This window comes from Macadamia integrifolia, unplaced genomic scaffold (genome assembly GCF_013358625.1).
Source record: "Macadamia integrifolia cultivar HAES 741 unplaced genomic scaffold, SCU_Mint_v3 scaffold401, whole genome shotgun sequence".
In the NCBI taxonomy this organism is placed as follows: Eukaryota; Viridiplantae; Streptophyta; class Magnoliopsida; order Proteales; family Proteaceae; genus Macadamia; species Macadamia integrifolia.
In genome coordinates this window covers 103727-124696 of record NW_024870043.1, presented here as the reverse complement: position 1 = coordinate 124696, position 20970 = coordinate 103727, and the positions used below count along the sequence as shown (strand labels likewise).

At 35.7% G+C, this 20970-nt stretch overlaps 1 protein-coding gene across 1 annotated transcript in view; it reads right to left on the bottom strand.

The window, feature by feature from the left end:
* The window catches only part of LOC122068480 (protein EMBRYO DEFECTIVE 514-like), a 16124-nt gene extending 14637 nt beyond the window's left edge, over positions 1–1487 (bottom strand). The window contains exon 1 of the mRNA XM_042632359.1: positions 687–1487. Coding sequence (XP_042488293.1) covers positions 687–1160 — 474 coding nt within the window. The 5' untranslated portion in view covers positions 1161–1487. The remainder of the gene's footprint in view (positions 1–686) is intronic.
* Between the last annotated feature and the right edge of the window lie 19483 nt (positions 1488–20970).

Genomic DNA, 20970 nt, shown 5'->3' with positions numbered 1-20970 from the left:
AATAACCTCAGAGAAAAAATATAATATAAATTTTCAACCTGGGGATTGAGCCTAATGTATCAAATTTTCTAGAATGGCACCACTGAGAAAAGGGGTTACTAGGTAAGGGGAAAGAAAAGTATTGGTTTTGCTACAACACTAGAAATAGTTAGGTGAAACTAAATAATGGAAGGAAAGTGCTGCTTACACTCAATGAAGAAGTTAATTCACCATGACTCTTGCTATGTTTAAAGTTCCTATTAAAATTGTAGATTTAGATGTGTCAAATTCAAAGCATGGCAAAATCCGCAAAGCACATAAATAGAATCAACACGATTGGCCTTAACAATGTTATCCTCTATTTGAAAACCCAAAAAACGAGCTACCACCCTTTTATATGGGCATGATTCTTGGTTTTCTACGGAAACCTTTTCACCAATTCTAACAAACACACATATGGAGGAGACTGATTGGTATCACACATAGTAACAAAAAATTTGTACTTTACAAAATTCAAATTAATCAAGCAACGCAACAAGAACAAGATTTCTAATATTCTTACCATGTACTTGAAAGGAAAATTCGAGGAGAAACCAAACTAATATGGTATGGAACTGAACTGAATTGGCAATGTAATCCGCAACTACGGCATAGAAACCAGAACCGTGAAGAATGAAATTTTTTAGACAATAGTAACGAAGGGCTACCTTGTTGACATTGAGATTAGCAGGCCAGTCATGGAGGAATTTGTTGAAGTAATTGAACATCTCCTCCGACGAGCAGAAACTCTTGGGACCGAGACTCACAGGACCAGATTTATTATCTACTTCTTCTTTTTCCTGGGCTTCCTCTTTCTCTCTGTTTAGACCCAAGTTCTCGAGGCCCTCTTCTTCGGCGGACGTCTCGACCTTTTGCTTCATCAAACCGCCGTCACCTTCTTCGGGATCGCCACCATTTTCTCTCGCTCGCTTCAAATCGCCATTTGAGGTATTATCTGACGACTGATCATCGTTCACATCCATTTTTTCCCCTCCGTTCTTCTGGTGTTCTTCGTATGTGTTTGGATTTTGAAGAGTGTCGTTGGTTTCCACATCCATGTCTTCCGACACTGTCTTGTCTTCCCCTTGGATACCCTGCTGATTATCAGGTACTAATGCTGTCTTGTTTTCCCCTTCCGCCATGTTCTACTTCGGCCACAGAGGAAGCGAGAGTCGCAAGAGGAGCCCTAGCTCTGAAATCCAACCCGGGGGAGGATTTTTATCCCTGAAACCCCGTATAAATTATGTTGAAAGTTGGAACTTGTTGGCGCTGCCAGTGGGGCACCGGCGATTTGGGCTTAGCATCAGGTTTGCGGATCGAGATCCTCTGCGACCAATGAATGTGGCGGAGGTGGCTTCGGATTCTGACATGTGTCCTATGACGTGTGTACGGTCGGATTTGGAGCCTCTCTTCTTCTTCTCCTTGCATCCTCTCTCAACACTAAACAGTACCTCTCTCTATTACCGGCGCCAAAGCTCACCGCAATCAGTGTCTCTGATACGAAGCAACCACACCGGATCCATCAACAACACCACACTCGTCAGATCTTGAATACAAACCGACACCCATGGCAACCTCGTTAGCAACTAGACATCAATCGATGCCTTCAACTCTTTATGGCACGGCGTCCGCTGCAGCAGCGGTAGTTTCATCTCCTCTCCCTCTCTTCCTTGGACATAAAAGTCTCCATTGACTCTCTCTTTTCTCTGTACCAGCTCTTCCTCCTCTGCTTCCACAGCAACCGCCTCAATGACTTCATCCTCCACATCACTCCTGCAAACTCAAGCTCCTCTACCTCTCCAAGAATGACTTTTCTGGCGAAATCTCTACCCACATTGGCTCCCTCAAGCGTCTCCTCAAAGTCTAAAGTACATAACAAACAAGATATTAGGATCTGTGAGGTAACATGATTTTCTGTAACCAAATTCTTCAATGTTCAATTCCTATTGTCCATAATATGGATCCGAGACTCAATCCACCACCGGTAGAGTCAATTTGGCAACAACCTACCCTTCATCAGCTGTGATCTCTCCTCCAGGAACCTCTTCGCAAAGAGCTCAACACATCAAACCACGAGATTGTAAGGGGCTTCAGATCTGATCGTCCACGTATCTTATGACACGTGTCAGTATCTGAGGTCACCTCTGCCAACCTCCGCTACATTCATTGGTCGCAGAGGATCTCGATCCCAGGTTTGCACCCTTTCTTTTTATTTTATTTTTTACTCCCTCCCTCCCTGATAGAGTTTTAAATTACATAATCTTCCCCCTAGTTATTAAATTCTCCTAATAATTCGCTGAATAATTCAGAATTTTACTGAATTTTACGAATAATTCAGTCCGAATCAAATAAAAAATTCTTGAATTTTATAATATTTTAAAAAATTCATGAATAATTCAGTCAAATCGAATTTTATCCGAATTATAACTGAATTTATTCCCATGTAAAAAAAAAGTTATATCTTGAATAAGTCAATAAGCTTTTAGAAAATAGTGTGATTATTATGCATTTATTATCCTAATGTTACTTTTCTTATTTTTCTTAATAGAAATCGACAATGCTTATCTTTCCCGAGATAATCTCTCACTTCCACAAAAATAAGTAAATAAATAAATAAATCTCTCATCCCATTTTGGTTTTTGACTAAGTCATATAGTCGTTACTCTTTTTCTAGTCTTTAAGATGAATATGCATGGTGGGTGACGTGGGTCTAGCTGAATTTATGCTCAGTCCCCTCTATCACTCTCTCTTTCTCTGATTCAATTATTTAAGTAACAAGAAATGAGTTTAGAAAAAAAAAACTAAATATAATATTTTTATCTTAAAAAATTAATATTTTAATTTTTATATCATTTGTATATTATGTGCATATGATAATTGATAGATAATATAAAACAAGTATTGCAAATATAAAAATAACATCCGAATCTTTTGTCCGCTTTTTATTTTTATAAACAAATAATTCCCAAATTCGAATCAGAACTCGAATTTTATTATCTTCCATTTTTTATCGATATTTTGATCGAATCATTGAATTAATCCGAATGATTCCCCAGTCTGAATTTAATAAGGAAAAATTACTTGATTACCCACTTTTGGGTTTTCTTTTACAAAATTACCCATCTTATGTTTCAGTCAACAAAATTACACAAAATCAAGTTTAGGTTTACAAAACTACCCAAAACAGTGTCTCTCCCTCCCTCACCTACATTTTTAGACATTTTTACTCTTGACCCCATCCTTGCCTTCCCTCTTGAGCGCTCCTCTATCCTTGCAAATCTACCCTGCCATCCCTGCTAACCCCCCCTCCTCTCCTTCCCTGTGACCATCCTCCCTGCCGATGCGCCTTTGTTATGTTAAGTGATAAAATTTCTTCCACCATTAAATGATTCTGTTATGGAAGTAGCACGGCTATGCAAGACCAAGCATCGTCTCTCATCTCGGTCGATGCTACATCAGATATCGGCATTTTCATACGATAAGAAATACCCGTCTACCATTGCTGAAGCTCATGTGGCTACTCTGATCATTATTGGTTTTCTTCTTCCCGCACGAACTCAGATGACGAAGAGGAGAACGGAGCAGAACCTGAAGGCTCGCCATTGACGTGGATAGAAGAAGGGGAATAAGATAATGGTAGTTTTACTTATTATTCATCCTATATATATATATATATATAATGGTAGAGCATGATTTTGTTCTTCCGTACTGAGAAAACCAAGATCGAAAGATAATCGAGATGGAGTAGAGAGAGAGAGAGATTGAGCAAAACAAATGAAACCAGGAGTCCCAAAACACTAGCTCGGAAGGGGAATTTTGAAAATGGTGAAAATCCATCAGAGAGCAAGATTTTGGGAGCTTGAGAGTGTAAGGTGAACGTAGCAGTCACATTTCACTTCTTCTTCCTCAGAATGGTAGTTGGGAGTTTCCTCAATAGCTGGTGGGTGCTAAAATCTCTCTCTCTCTCTCTCTCTCTCTCTCTCTCTCTCTCTATGTGTTTGTATTTTCATGGTTTCTGTGTATGAGCTAAAGAAAATGGCAGGCCCCTACTCAATTGGGTTTTCCAAAGTATTACAAGCTATAGAGAAAGTTGAATTGATGCTGATGAAGATGATGAAAAGATCCATGGACCGAACAGAGCATCGTCAATGGAATTGTGGCGAGGCAAGAATCTACAAGGGAGTAGAGACAAACAAATGTAAATCGACAGAATTGGTATTGGTGACCATTGTCGTCTGTTCAATGTATCCAATTTTCATAATATCCCTCAAGCTCTTCAAGTTTCCCTCTGTAGGGCGCAACGAAAGGAAGTGCCAAACCATGTGTCTTGTGTCAAGAAAGAGAGAGAGAGAGAGAGAGAGAGGGTTAAAAAGGTCAAAAAAACATAAGAAGTGAGGGAAGGGCACTGTTTTGGATATTTTTGTAAACTCAAACCCAATTTTATGTATTTTTGTTAATTAAAACATATAATGGATAATTTTGCAAATGAAAACCCAAAAGTGGATAATCATGTAGTTTTCCCATTTAATAACTATGATCTTCCCATTGATGTTGTAAATTCTATCAATTCTATCCACGCCATGAACTGCTCACAGTTAAATAATGATAAAGTTGTATCATTTCATTTTAAACCCCAAAATAACCTTAGTTGGACTGAGATTACATGGTTACCCTCACTCATTAGAAAGAGGAGTCATCTTCTTCGTTGGATGAAATGGGATTTTGGTGAGAGGGTTTTGAAGCTCAGTTAGGTCTGTAAAGCTGAATCTGCAAATCAGTGAGCCTCCCTTGTAGAACCGAAGCTCTGGACTTTTCTCTATTTGTGTTTCGATCTGTCTGTCATCATCTGAGTTGAAGCGCTGGAGTTTTCTTCATCTGAGTTTGATGGTCGATAGACATGAACTAAGAAAGTTTGAAGCTGCTCTTGAAACTTTCTCCTCGTTAACTCTGGACCTCTCTAAGAAAACCTCTACCTTCAAATGGAAAACCACATTTTGTTTGGAGAAGCTTGAGGCTTCAGGAGGTTTTATGGCATGGGCAAGTGAATCATGACAAGAACTATTGATAACCCATTTCTCCACATCATCCCATTTGGAAAGGGAAGCTCTTTCTGGGGAGATTTCCAGCACAGAAGCTGAACACAAGCCTACTAGAAGTTGGAGGAGCTTCTATTCCCTTATTTTCTCTAAGCAGAAGCCTCAAGAACACTTTTGCTTTTTCCGTCGCCGTTACCCATTGCAAATGCCTTCACAAACTCAGATGTTTATCTGAGATTAAGCTTGTAAAGTAGATCAGGGAACGTATCCTCAAATGGGTTCTCAACATTTCTGTTGCAGAAGCTTGCATTGGCCTCCAGTGCCAATCCCTAAAACAAAATAGGCCAAAACAGAGACCAGAAAAAGCAGAAGATCAGAGAAAATGAATTAAAAAATAACCAAAAAACCAAAAAAAAAAACAAAAAACAAAAAACAAAAAACAAAAAACAAAAACAAAAACAAAAACAAAAACAAAAACAAAACAAAACAAAACAAAACAAAAACAAAACACAAAAACATATTAAAGGTGGGATTTTTAACCTTGTTATACTAAAATAGAGATGAAGCTTGCAAGAATTTGGGGCTCTTAAGATCCATTATAGTGAGGTTATAAGGGATTACTAATTTGGGAATACAAAAATCTCTAGTTTCCTCAGCTAGTTTACCAATTTGAATCATCTTAAAGTAAGACAACCCTTTTGCCCCTCTTATCTCCAGGAAGCATGACAAAGATGCAGTACTGCATTTGAACAAGGAAGACGCATTGACCTTAGGAACCAAAAAAAATATATATCTGCAAAACCAACTTCAGCATTAGCTCTCCACCAAAATTCCAAATTACAAATACAGTTTCAACTCTGAGAGAAGGAGGAGAAAATAAAGATGGTAGACAAGATGAGGTCTTCCTCGTGAAGGCCTGGGAGGGAACCTCGGGAGAGGAGTCAATAGACTAGACTTAGTACTGAAAACTCAGCAACCATGAGTGAAGGAAAGAAAAGTGAATACAATCTCAATAATTTAAATTCTTGGGAAGCTTCTTGTTTGTTTGATTCTTCTTATAAATAAGTCCACACTCTACATGGGGCCCTTCAGACTCAGACTCCAAAGTAGAGAGCCTGCTAGTTAGATTTGGATTTTCCAAAACTCCTTCGGCTAAGGTAACCATGAATTCTCTTCTTTTTAGTTTGAGGGTTTGAGGGTTTGAGGATTTGATGATATTATTTAGACATAGGAGATTGGGGTAAATATGTCACTTTAGTTGTAACTCTAACCGTGTTAACACCACAGGATTTAAAACTTATCAGGGGAGGAGAGGGGAGTGTAGTTTCCTCTATTTTCTAAAAACTCGTGGTATAATGGTATTCAATGTTTTCAAAAGTTTTGACTGTTGATCTTGCCTGACATAATTTGAGCTTTTCTTTTTTTTACCGATTACTTGTTATTTCAGTGTACCTTCCCATCTGCTTTTTTGTACAAGCCCTACTTGTGCTTCAGTCTTATCTTCTCTTGCTGGGAAGAGAAATTGTAGTTGTGGCCCTCAATCTCTTGGTCAAACTTCTAAATTGAGGTTAAATTCCATATTTGCCTTGATTGCTTCAATGAAATTTCTTCTCATCTTGCCCTTGATCACATGTTAATCGATCTATAGGTAAACCACTGTCTAGATTGTACGGAATCCTCCTATTAGATTTTTAATCTAATATGCCCCATGAGTTATTCGACATATACATAATATTATATTTATAACCAAGATTATATTAGAAGTTGGCAATTACGCATACAAAAGGTAATCAATGGCATACATAATTTTGACTTTGCAATAGGGTTTTAGTTACATAGAATTAAGAAAAAGGGCATCAATTGCTTAAAAGTTGCTTTTTCGTCTTGTGGTTTCCTCCAATCCTCAAGTTGTGAGATTTAGTTAATATAGTGATAAAAAAAGATGAAAAATAACTAAAAATAACTAGAAAATGGACAAGACATGATATTGAATTAAATCTGAAATTAAAAAGAGAATAAAAATAAATACTTTACCAATTATGTATAGTAGAAATCAAAGTTTAAGAACTTCAAATTTTAACTTCAATTTTAACTTCAATCTTTACTTACAACTCAAGAGAAACGAAAATGCCCAGAAGAAAAAGCTCTCTAAAAAGTTTGTAATTCTCGAGTTGTGAATTAGGTTCCTATATATAAGCTAAGAAAAATGTATTACAAGTAATTTACGAAAGGAAGTGATACTTGCAAAATAAGAAAGAGAAGGGTTAGAAGTTGGAAAGAAAAAGATACTTACAAGAAAAGAAAAATAGAAAAAAGAAGGAAATCAATTAGAAATAAGAATGTAAAAGAGAGGGAGGAGAGAGATTATAGAATTAATTTTTTAGAAATTCTAAAATTCAACTTTAATTCTAACTTAACCCAAAATGGGTTTTTGGCTATATCTCTTCATCTTGATCTCGGATTGACTCGACTTGAGAATTAAAGATGGATCATTTTAAATTATGAACATAATGAGCCCAATATCCAATATATTCCAAAGAACACGTCATCTTTTAAAATTACCATCATACCCCTACACTTATCTTCTTAAACTTGCACGAATCCCTCCTTGTTTGATTCTTCTTTATTTCTATGTAACTAAAACCCTATTGCAAAGTCAAAATTATGTATGCCATTGATTACCTTTTGTATGCGTAATTGTCAACTTCTAATATGATCTTGCTTATAAATATAATATTATGTATATGTCGAATAACTTATGGGGCATATTAGATTAAAAATCCATATTCCTATTAACCTATTCAAGTACGTGACATAGGGCTAGATTGTTGATAAATTGTTCATAAATTTCATGGTGGATTTTAATTCCTAAGTGTTTCCCCACATCATAATTTCACATCTCTCTAGTGTTTGCATAATTTTAGGTTCATTATCCATTCTTGTTTTAATCTCACTTTATTATTACATGTTTTATTTAATTTCATAGTTAATTCTTGTCTTTCACCATTGTTAGTTTAGTTTACTTTAATTTGTGACAACCTCATTAGTTTGTACATTATGCTTAGGTTAAAACTAAATTTTTCATAGAGTTCACCTCCCTGTGATCGATCGAAACTGCACATGACCCGTGCGCTTGTGGTATTACTTTCTTTTTCAATCAGCTAGTATGGTTTCTTAGGCTATTTCTAAATTCTTTGTTTGATGATTATAAATAGGCATCAGGACATGTTGAGTCTAGTCAATTTATAATTTGTACATCCTATGTAGAATAAAACCATGATTCTCTATTAATTTATATATATATATATATATATAAATATGTCCACTTGTATATGACTAAAATTAAATCAATAATTATATCCATTAAAAAGCAGAAAATAAAGAATATATTGTCCAATGTATAATAAAATAAAAGTATATATATAATATAAAAATTAAACAAATGATGGTAATAACCATAATCTAATGATAATCTGTATGCTTGAGCTCTTCATTAACAATATTCATTAGTTTTAGCATTTTGTGTTGGCTTTAGTTTTTATGTTTCATCTTGTTGGGGGCATTCAATAGGTTTTAGGTTTTCATATTTAAGATTTCATGAAGATCCCATTATGTTAAATCTAGCTCAATTCTTTATATTATAATTTCATTTATCATTTCAGGAACTTATGTTGTTGTGTATCGATTTTTTCACTTCTGTTTTTAGTAAATAACTTATATCTTCTAGATTTTTATTCGTTCTTCTATATGGATCATTAGTATATTTGTTAGGTTTTGTGTTTTAGTTTGTTATGTGTGTCTTTGACTTCTGGATGTTACCATGTTGAGTTTTTGAAAATATAATTGAATTCTGCTTTTCATAGCTTCTGACTGCTTAGCTCATGAAATTTAGGATGACTTGTTATTTTATGGTAGATCTCTTGTTCCTATTCATTTCAATTTTGAAGAGCATATATTTATACGCTTAAGTTTTTAGCTCATCTATTTATATATTTGTACGTGAGTGAGTTGAAAAAATACACATGTATTTAAAGAATGTTGATGCAATCAAATGTGTGACGGGGATGTATGAACTGACCTATGTTATATTTAAGGTTTCCTAACTCTTCTGTAAAAATACGTTTTGAGAGAGAATATAAGTGAGCAAGAGATTGGACAATTAAAGTTGCTGAATCCTTTAAAATTAGCTTTACGATTAAAATGTATGCAATCATTTTAATATATTTTTCAAGTTCACCAGCAAGAATGGTCCATCATTATCATTTCAATACATGTGAAAAACATTATGAAGGTCCTCATTGGGAATTATCTTTAGAGCATGGTTTATGGCATGGTTCCATGTTTACTTATAAATTTCAAATTCTATTTGATAAGTCATTAGCTCAATTAGTATAACACTTGAAATATGAGCATATCTCAAGCATGTTCTAAGGAATGGTCGTTTGAATCCACCAAGATCTTTTTATTCAATTGTTAATAGCATGTCAGTCATGGCAATTATCCACACAATATTTGGTTATGAATAAATTTTGGTTTTCACATCATGTGAGGTCTCTAATCCTTATATATATATATATAATATTTAGTCTTAAATGAGTATTAAACTATAGCCTCCCACTTTTGAGGTGTTGGTCTTTGCCGACGAAGCAATCTCCTTATGTAAAATAAAAAAAATTTAATATTTGGCTGTGTAATCAGTTTGTCATGCTTTCATTAGGTGGTTTAGAACAAGATTTTGACTATCCATTTACATCCTTGACTTGTGTATCGTAGACCTTCGTCCCCAAGTGGATATGACTTGCTCCCAACAAATATGTCTCATATTGTTATAGCTCTTTTTTCTCATTCTATATAATTTGGTGAAATTTTAAAAACTTCAAGATCATTATTGTAGTTGATTATTTATTCAGATAGAATAATTATTTTTTAGATTATATAAATTTATATTCGGATACTCTCTGATTATATATGGATGTCTCTAAACTAATACAGATGCATTTCAAGTCGAAATTTTTATTATCTGTTTACATCACTAATTTGTGAAACCCAAACTTTCCTTCCCTTAGTGCATAAGATTTGCTCTCAATCAATGTCTATCAATTGTCTTAACTTTTCTCTCATTCTTTATAACTCATCGAATCTTTTTAAAATATTCAGGTTTATTAATTAAACTTTTTTTATTATAGTAGATTATTTATTCGGATCAGATAATTATTTTTGGATTATACGAATTTGAATCAGAATACCTTTTGATCGTATAGAAATGCCCCTTAAAGGATACATCGGTGTATCAAGTTCAGGTTTTCGACTATTCGTTTATATCACTTACTTGTGTAACTCGGTCTTTCTTCCCCTTAGTACATACGATTTGCTCTCAAACAGTGTCTCACAATTGTTTTATCTTTTATCTCATTTTCTAGAACTCGTTAAATCTTAAAAAAACATTCAAGTTCATTAATTAACCATTTTAAAGCATTCAAGTTCCTTAATTAATCTTTTTTTTTATTATTATAATTGATTATCTATCGGATAGGATAATTATTTTCTGGATTATGCGAATTTGGATCCGAATATTTTCTAATTATATACAGATGTCTCTTAACTAATACAAATGAGTCTCAAGTTTAGATTTTTTACTATTAGTTTACATCACTTCCTTGTATAACCTGAACTTTCTTCTCTTTAGTCCATATGATCTACTCTGAATGAATATATCTCAATTATCTTATCTTGTATCTTATTCTTTAGAAATATTAAAGCTTAAAAAAACATTCAAGTTCATTAATTAACCTATTTTTTTTATTATTATAGTTGATTATTTATTCGGATCAGATAATTGTTTTCTAGATTATGCGAATTTAGATCCCTCTGATCGTATATGTATGCTCCTTAACTAATATAGATAAGTATCAAATTTAGATTTTCGATTATCCATTTACATTACTTACTTGTATAACTCAGAATTTCCTCCCCTTAGTGCATATCATTTACTTTTAATCAATGTCTCTTGACAATTTATCTCATTCTCTAAAACTTATATAATTGCTAGATGTCTCTCAATTGTCTTATATTTTATCAGATATGAATTATATCATTTTTATCTATCTAATAGATTATGATTTATTATCTGAAAATGCTCTCGCTAATGGTGTTCAAATGATTTAAAAATGAGATGACACTCTAAACCACCAACATGTTACTCTAAACTATGAATAACTTAAGACTCTAACATTAAATTAAGTTTATTTTGTCTTACATGATAGCTATTCACTAAAAGCTTTTGGTTTGAAGTGAAATGGGAGGACTAGTAGTGATAAGCAAGCTGAAGTTGAATTTGACGAGGTAAAAAAAATCTCTGATTTTGCATAAAAAAATAATAAAATTCTATAGATTCAAAAAGGGAGTTGAAGTGAAGATTTCACCATTTGAGAATGAAGTTACAGAAAAGATATGGGTTTGGAAAGTCAATCTTTTATATGTTTTAGGTTAGATGAGCAATTATATAGAGAGAGATATGGGCATCAAAGGAGTTTTCTATGTTTGAAAAGAGTGAGTTAGAGCATTGTATCTTGAGAGAGGCAAATAAGGACAATAAGTGAAAATTTTCAAGTGATGATTTTTCTTGCTCTTTTCTCTTTACCTCTTGAAGGTTATAAAAGCATACTCCCCCAATGCTTTCAAGAACAATTACTCAAAGTGAATTGTGAGAGAGACTAATTTCTGTAGATAAATCAGTAAAATCTGACTGTGTTATATATTATTTCTTTGATACCTGTTTGAGGACTTTCATTATTAATTTTATTAGTCAACAATATTATGTTACTTTTGATGATTAAAGTTAATTGTTGATATATCATATTCTTTATCTTGAAATTTTCACAGAGAATTTAGATATTTTTTTTCATCAATGGCAAGGTTGAGATGTCCTTCAGTCATACGGTGATAAGCACACAAAGTGGATTCTAAGAGATGATACATTGTATAGTGAGGAAGTCCACCTAATCTAGTGGTTCCACCCCTAGTGGGACTAACAGTTATCAAGCTTGGAGAAATAGCTAAAAATCCCATTGTCATCTAAGATGAAGACAACATTTCATATATTGATTTGTCTTTGAATGATGAAGATGATGATTCACACTCTAAAAGGTCAAATAGTATCTCACCTCATGATCGTGTTCTTCATCTCCTATGTGTTTCTCCTGGTTCATGTGCTTACTTGTCTTCTTCGCTTCGTGGTCTCTGTTATCCATGGTGAATCCATCAGTTCCTTGATATTCTTTGAATCTATGGTCCCAATCATTTTCTGTCCATGATCTTGTCTTTTTCTTTTTCTTTTTCACATGCATTAGTTGGTCTAATGTAACATTTTAGGACATATGGTATGTAAGGTCTTAGGGTCGGCAAGCCTTAGTTACTAAGATTGAAGTCACAGAGTTGTTGATGTTCAAGTCACAAATTTTCTAATGTTGCATAGATTTACTGAATGGATTCACTCAAGTTTATTAAGTTTATTTTTTAGATTATTATTCATCCATTTTCTGTTGGAGCTACGAACTTGTACTTAATTTATCTACAAATTGTATTAAATACAATTACATCACCAAATGTCTTATATTGTTTCCATGCACGATCATCCACAAAAAAAAATTCCTGCAAATTATTGCTCTCCATTGACACGCACTACATAAAAGAACCCTGAATTTGAGACACTCTTGCTATCCAGATAGTTGATTTTTTGTTAATAAACCCCTATGCAATTCCTTCTCTTAGACCTTAATACATTCCTACAAAAATTCTGACTTATACTAATATACTGCTCTCCTCCAGAAAATCTTTAAGAATTATTGATATTTGGGTATGTTTTACCTCGCACTTATACAACCATTCTACAAGTTCAATTGTACCTCTATTAGTCTTCTGGTATGATTTAAGTCTAAATGCATCATTCCGGTCAAAATGTATAATTGTGTTCATTTTTCAAATAATCCACAACCCATATTCTATTCCTGTAAATAATCTTCATTAAAGTCTCACAATTAGTAGTTTTTTTTTTTTTTTTTTTTTTTTTTTTTTTTTTGCATGAGGCTTGTAATTCATTCGCCTCCATTTGTCATTTGAGCATTTTTCACCTTATTTGAACAAATATAATATCTTTTTACGATACTATTATAAACCTTTGAGTGATCTATAATATATTTTCGAACTGAAAATCCCATCTTCTTTGCATAGCAATTATACTGGTTATATGTCCCATCATCAGTTTGAAATTCCATGCCAACAAAAGATTCCAAATCATGAATGAAACTTCTCACTTGTGGCATGTTGTCATCCCCATCTATACTCCAATTTACTACATCTTTCTCACTAAGTCATCATCTAAATCATCTTTAGGATTTGTGTTGTTATCATCACTCCAATCACTTTGGTAATAATTGTTATCATTCACTTGTTTTATACTACTACTACAGTCAAGGCCATCGTTTTCTTCTTTATTTGATGTATTGTCACTCTCTTTTCCATCATAAATACATCACTCAACTAGCTTATTATACTCCAATTGTATTATTTTCTTAATTAAGAAATGTATTATATGCATCTGAAACAAGTGTATTGCTACTCGGAATAGGGAATTGACTTTCTAATATTAATTGATCCTCTAACTAATTACTTTCTATTTTAATATAACAATTTACCTACCTTATATACATGTTATCATATATAGAGACATAAGTAGAACATTACTAGCAAAAATTGTGTCGTCATAGTACTGAAATGCACAATGAAAACAATATAAAAAAATAAAAAATAATATACTTGCCAAAAATTAAATGTGGTGTTTGTATGAAGCGGGCGCTTAAGCGCAGCTACCACTCACCCCCCAAAAATGGCTTCTAAGTTTTTAAAATATCGCTTACATACTAACCCAGTTGGACTGTCAAACAAGTGTATTTACGTGTCCCTTTTACTCATATTGCTGGCATTTTTTTTGAAAACTCAATGTCCATTCGAAATTTAAGATTTTTTTTTTTGAGACTTTCTCTTGACTTAATTTCCACAAAAAATAATTTGAACAGATGGATTGATATAGATCCAACTAGTGGACTTTGCTAAACACAACATGGATCCCTTTGGCGTATCTTTCTTTCATATGATTTTTAAGAGAATCTGAGCAGCTGGCCTATTGAGTTTAAGAATAAAAAATTTATATGCTTTCTCTTTTAAGTATTTTATATTGTATCTCTTTAATTCTCATACTATACCTGCAGATAATCTGATTTTTTTATTATTTTTTTTATTATAACTTATTGTTTCCTATGGACACATAAAATAAAGTCATTTATGCTCATGAAAAACCACACCCTTTTTTTCTTTTGCCCTCAATTCCACCGGGCAATGGACTGATCATTATTGTCAAACTATCTTGAACAAGTGATCTCTCTCCAACCTACAATTTCTAATACAATATGTTTTCCTACCCTAAACTACCTTACTTATTTGTTCAGCTATCACTAATACTAATAAGATTATTACTGCCCAAGCTATCTGCATTCTTAACAAAGAAAGACGTGTCACTATTTTCCGATTATATGATGACAAAAAAACCTTTTGAAAGCTAACGCTACTATGATATGGCCTTGGAGTGCAATCCCTCTTTTTGTGGGATGTTTTGTCTATATACCAATCTTCATTTCAAGCCTTAGTCCTCCTCATGCATTTTTTTTTACAAGCAATATCATTAACAAACTCTCACATAGATATAACTAATCTGAAAATTGATGTGTTTAGTTACTTACAACAACAAACATAACCTTATCCCAACTGAATGAGGTCGGCTATATGGATCCAATGTTGTAAAATAATAGAAAATAAAGAAGTATAGAAGATAAGTTAAAAAGAGAAAATATGGGGATAAGTTAAGAGGGTATCGTAGAATATAGATACGAATTATGGAAACATCCCTTATAAGAGGTCAGCAACACGGGTTCTTGTCATTCACAAAACTCTATCCGAAGTCATACTAGGGTCTAGCCCTACAATTTGCATATCTCTTCTAATCACTTCGTTAATAGTTATCTTAGGTTTGCCCTTACTTTTTCTAGCTCCTTCCCAATAAATCTGGTCACTCTTTCGTATTAGGGCCTCTATAGGTCTCCGTTGGACATGGTCATACCACCTCAATCGGCTCTTGCAAAGTTTGTCATGGATTGGTGCAACCCCCACTTTATATCTAATATTCTCATTTCTTACCCTATCTATCCTGGTCTTCTCGCACATACCTCTTAACATTCTCATTTCAGTTATACTCAGTTTGTTCACATTACTCTCCTTGGCTGCTCAACATTCTGCTCCATACATCATAGCCAGTCTTATAACTATACTATAAAATTTTTTCTTGAGTTTAATAGGTATTCTTTTGTCATATAATACTCTCGACGCACCTCTCCACTTCATCACCCTACTTTAATCCTATGAGCAATATCATCCTCTATATCCCCCTCTTTGTCAATGATAGATCCCAAGTATTTAAAATAGTCCCTCTGAGGTAGTTCCTATTCCCCAAGCTTCACCACTCCCTCCCCTCCTCTAGATTGACTAAAGGAGCATATCATATATTCTGTCTTCGTTCTGCTTAACCTAAAACCTTTTTGTTAGAAACACCTAGAGGGGGGTGAATAGGTTTTCTCGAGAGTACTTGGCAATATTTTGATTTATCACAACTTAGAAGAAATGAAAAATTAAAATGTGGAATCAAAATGACAAGACACAAGGATTTTATAGTAGTTCGACTTATAATCAAGTCTACATCTACTCCTCTTAATACCCTTTGAGAGATTTTCACTATGTGTTTCTTTTACCTGACAAGAAACAAGCCTTTATAACTGTCTTAGTTACGGGTCAAGTATAACTCACTCTAGTCCAAGTAAGAGCAACTTACAACATCTTAGTTTCGAGTCAAGTGTAACCCACTCTTGAGTCCAAGTAAGAGCAACTCAATACACTCTTACATACCGGCAAGAGAACCGAAAGTAGAGATGAAAATGCAAATTACAAGAGTTAAACAATATTACCTGTGATGCGTAGAATAAAAACTCTTGTGTAATCGTGCAAGTGAATGAACACAATGAATGATCGGACTTGCACTTGAAGCTTCCAAGTGAAAATGGCTTTAATGCTTTGAATCTTCTTCTTTCTCTTCTCACTCTTAGCTTATAGCTATACTCTCAATCTCTCTTTCTTTTGCAATATGATGCTCACTTCTTGTATGCACAAATGTGTCAAATGGCTGTGTGGAGAGGTGTCTAAAACCATGCCTAGGAGAGGGTATTTATAGCCAAGAGAGTGAGTGAGAGAGTGTTTAAAAAATCCTCTAACGGATCTATTTTGCCCTGATCCAGATTCCCTAATTCGGAGTCAAAATAGCCATTTATGACCGTTGAGTGTTTTAAGTTCTGTCCTGATTCAGATCTTCGGATTGGAGATTTTTCAATCCGGATTGATCTGGATCTCTGGATCCCATCTGGATTCAACTTGACTGAATCCGGATGCCTCTGTCTATCAATTTCTGATAGACCGTGTAATCCGAATTGAGAATCCTGATCTAAATTACACTGAAAGTGAATCCGGATTGGGTTTGAAGGCAGTTCTTTGGTCCACCTTTTTCTAATTTTTTGGGACACCTGTAGGGGTATTCTAGTCCTTTTCCTAGGGTCCTCTAAATGCATTTTACAATGTGTATGCATGAGTGTGTGTGTTTACAATTGTATGTGCATCTATTCTTCTTGTCTTCCTTCTTGAGACTTTTCCAATGCATCGATCGATCTTCACTCTTGAGACTTTCCCCAAAGCATTGATCGCTTTGATCTTGGTTTTGTTGATGTCCTTCACTTTAGTGTTCTTCATCTCCTGATTCGATCAATATGCTGACAAGAAGGTTAGTAGCTGCACTCTTTTTTTGTTATCACCAAAACATGAGTGGAGGTGGAATTTTCCCAACAATCTCCCCCTTTTTGGTGATGACAAACAATAATGTGTTGATGTGCATACAATCAATAATTATAAGAAAAGCCATCAATATCTTTTCCTTTCCCCCATATGCATCAATGCAATTTCATTCTCTTCTCCTTGGGCCATCAACAAAAAGTGGGAAGATATAGCCTTAAACAAGCTCCCCCTTAATAAAAGAGAATAATCACAATCGGATATCTCCCCCTTGATAAGTGCCAGCTTAGAGACAGAGATGTAGCAAAGTTAAGATTTAACATCAAAAGAAAATCAAAAAATAAGTGCTGATATCATAATCCATACTAGCCAAATGTTAGAAACACCTAGAGGGGGGTGAATAGGTTTTCTCGAGAGTACTTGACAATATTTTGATTTATCATAACTTAGACGAAATGCGAAATTAAAGTGCAGAATCAAAATGACAAGACACAAGGATTTTATAGTAGTTCGACTTATAATCAAGTCTACGTCTACTCCTCTTAATACCCCTTGAGATATTTTCACTATTTGTTTCTTTTACTGGGCAAGAAACAATCTTTTACAACTGTCTTAGTTACGAGTCAAGTGTAACCCACTCTTGAGTTTGAGCAAGAGCAATTTACAACGTCTTAGTTTCGAGTCAGGTGTAACCCACTCTTGAGTCCAAGCAATAACACTCAATACGCTCTTAAGTACCGGTAAGAGAACCGAAAGTAGAGATGAAAATAAAAATTACAAGAGTTGAACAATATTACCCGTGATGCATAGAACAAATACTCTTGTATAATCGTGCAAGTGAATGAATGCAATGAATGATCAGAACTTGCACTTGAAGCATCCAAGTGAAAATGGCTTAAATGCTTTGAAGCTTCTTCTTTCTCTTTTCACACTTAGCTTATAGTTATACTCTCAATTTCTCTTTTTTTTTTTTTTTTTTTTTGCAATAAAACGCTCACTTCTTGTATGCACAAATGTGTCAAATGGTTGTGTGGAGAGGTGTCTAAAACCATACCTAAGAGAGGGTATTTTATAGCTAAGAGAGTGAGTGAGTGAGAGAGTGTTTAAAAAAAATCCTCCAACGGATCTATTTTGCCCTGATCCGGAGTCAAAATAACCGTTTATGACGTTGAATGTTTTAAGTTCTGTCCTAATCCGGATCTCTGGATTGGAGATTTTTCAATCTGGATCTTCGGATCCTTCTGATCGATAGAGGTACTATTCCCAGAAGCATTCCACACTTATCCAAAATTCTTAGAAATCCCATGCGAGAGAAAAGAAGGGTCTAATTATAACATTTCATATACAAAGGAATTCAGTCCTAGGAGACCATATGGATACATAGTACTCGAAATCATGATTCCAACGATATATGATACATCAAAATCAGACCATCGGATCTCCCTTAATCATTCCTAGAAGTTACTCTATAAACACCCAAACCCCGCCCATGCGAGCACCCACACCTTGCCTTGAGTGCCTGAACCCCGCCCATGCAAGCACCCATGCCTTGCCTTGAGTGCCCAAACCCCACCCATGTAAGCCCCCATGCCTTGTCTTGAGTGCCCAAACCCCATCTATGCGAGCCCCCACACCTTGTCTTGAGTGCCCAAACCCCAGCCATGTGAGCCCCCACACCTTGCCCCGCGCCCCATGTACACCTGACCAAGCCTCGCACAAACCCAACTGAGCCCCACATATACCCGGCCAAGTTCCAATACCCCTACTAGGGCTCCAGTGCCCTTGTTGAAGCTCCAACACCCCTGTTTTAGCCACAGCAGCCCCGTCGAGGCCCTAACACCCCCGTCGGCAATCGAAAACCCCATTCTGGTGACCGATTTGAAAAAGAGATTCCCTCTTCACTAGCCTGTATACCCCACACTGCCTCGCTAGCGTACCCTACACCGTAACCTCCCATTGGTCCAGAAAGGCATCTTTTCAACTTATTGGTCCAAAAAAATTACTTTTCCCGCCATTGGCCAAAGATACCCTCTCTCCTCCCCTTTCCCCCTTAAGGTTTTTCAAGTCTTCGGAGAGATCTTCATAAGATCTGAAGTGTTCTTCGGATCTTCAAAGTATTCTTCGGGCCTTTAAAACTCTTCAATCCTTTTCAGAGATTTCATGTAGGAAAAGTTTCCCCTTAGTCTCCTACCCCCCTTTTGAGGTTCTTTAAGTCTTCAGAGAGATATTCGTAAGATTTCATCGAATCTTCAAAGTGTTCTTCGAGACTTCGAAGTTCTTCAACCATCTAGGTTTTAGCCCATTCCTAGCGAAAACTCTGCCGGAGTGCCATCTCAGCCTAGCCCTTCCATAACCTATCCCCAGTGGAAGCTTTGCTTGAGTGCCACCTCTATATAGCCCTTCCATAACCTATCCCTTCCATAACCTATCCCCAGTGGAAGCTTTGCTTGAGTGCCACCTCTATATAGCCCTTCCATAACCTATCCTTAGCGGAAGCTCTACTGGAGTGCAACCTCAGCCTAGCCCTCCCATAGCCTATCCCCAACAAAAGCTCTGTCGGAGTGCCACCCCTCTCATAGCCTATCCCCAGGGGAAGCTCTATCGAAGTGCCACCTTAGCTAAAATCCAAAAGTAGTCCACCCTTCGAGGAAGCTCTCCCAAATTGCCACCTTAACCTAAGCCGGGAAGTAGCCTTCCCTAGCTAAAGCTCTGTTAGAATTCAAATCCAAAAGTAACCGTTCCTAGCTAGAACCCTGTCCGAATAGTATCAACACCATCTTCCCCTGTGCTAGGAGAATCCACAAGAAAGTTAGTATTAGCATCAACCAAGGGGTCCACCCCTCTTGACCCAAAATAGGGGTCAAGCTTAGGTATAATTTCTCAACAGAATTAAACAATGTAGACTTTATATTGACCTTGTTTTAGTGTACATAGTTATTTAAATTAAGTCAATGTATATATGTGTGATAACTTAGCCATATATGCGGAATAGGAATAATTATGGAAAATGTTCATTCTTAAGCATTTAGAAAGAAGACCGATTGAACCGAGTAAATTGGGTGCCTAACACCTTCCCAATTCTACAACCTGACACTTACCCTAAATCTCTGGACTAGACCAACTTTCAGGCCCTATCTTCTGGAATTGGGCCCACCCTCGAGTCCTAGGCCCATAATCCTAAGTGGTGACTCTAAATCCTTTTGTATGATCCCAATCCCCGTATTGGACCCTCATCAAATCCTCATCTAAAATGACAAACTTTACACTCTTACGACCTAGGCCTCCACGTATCTCTGAGTGGTGATACGGTGGTGTGGGACCCGTAAGCAAATCACACATGACACACCCCTCCCTCATGAAGGATAAGGAGAGGAGAGAGAATGGAATGTATGAATTAAATCCTTTTCCATCCTCCCCAAAAGGGGGAAGAGAGATCTCATCTCTGGCCGCTATGCTCACAGTGGCGACTCCACTGGGGATAAATGTCAAGCTTCCGACACTAGATGCTACCTCTAAGTGTAAGAACATTTTTCACCAAATCTTTTTAAAAACATGTTTGGCTAACCCCATGTTTGTATTTGTACTCGCTAACCACATCATGCATTATGCTCGAAGTGAAATCATTTGGTGAGGGACTCCCTATCATGCCCGCTTCCTCGGGGAGGTCAATGCATATCATGAAGAGTACTCTGAGAGAAAATGGTAGTCATTTCCTGTACAAGGGTCTGAGGTATTGTTAAATGGAAAGGATGTTCATAATTATGCCAATACCCTCAGGGAGGTTAGCGTACTTTATGACATTTCGAGATCGAATAATGATATTCCTGCATTACATTTTTTCACACAATCACTCACGGTTCCACCACCCCATGGCCAATTGCTTAACCTCATGTGTAGTCACGAGTAATGGGCAAGGAAGTCACCCCCTTGATCTCATACCTACGGGTATATCAAAAGGATCACGTACCTTGCATAT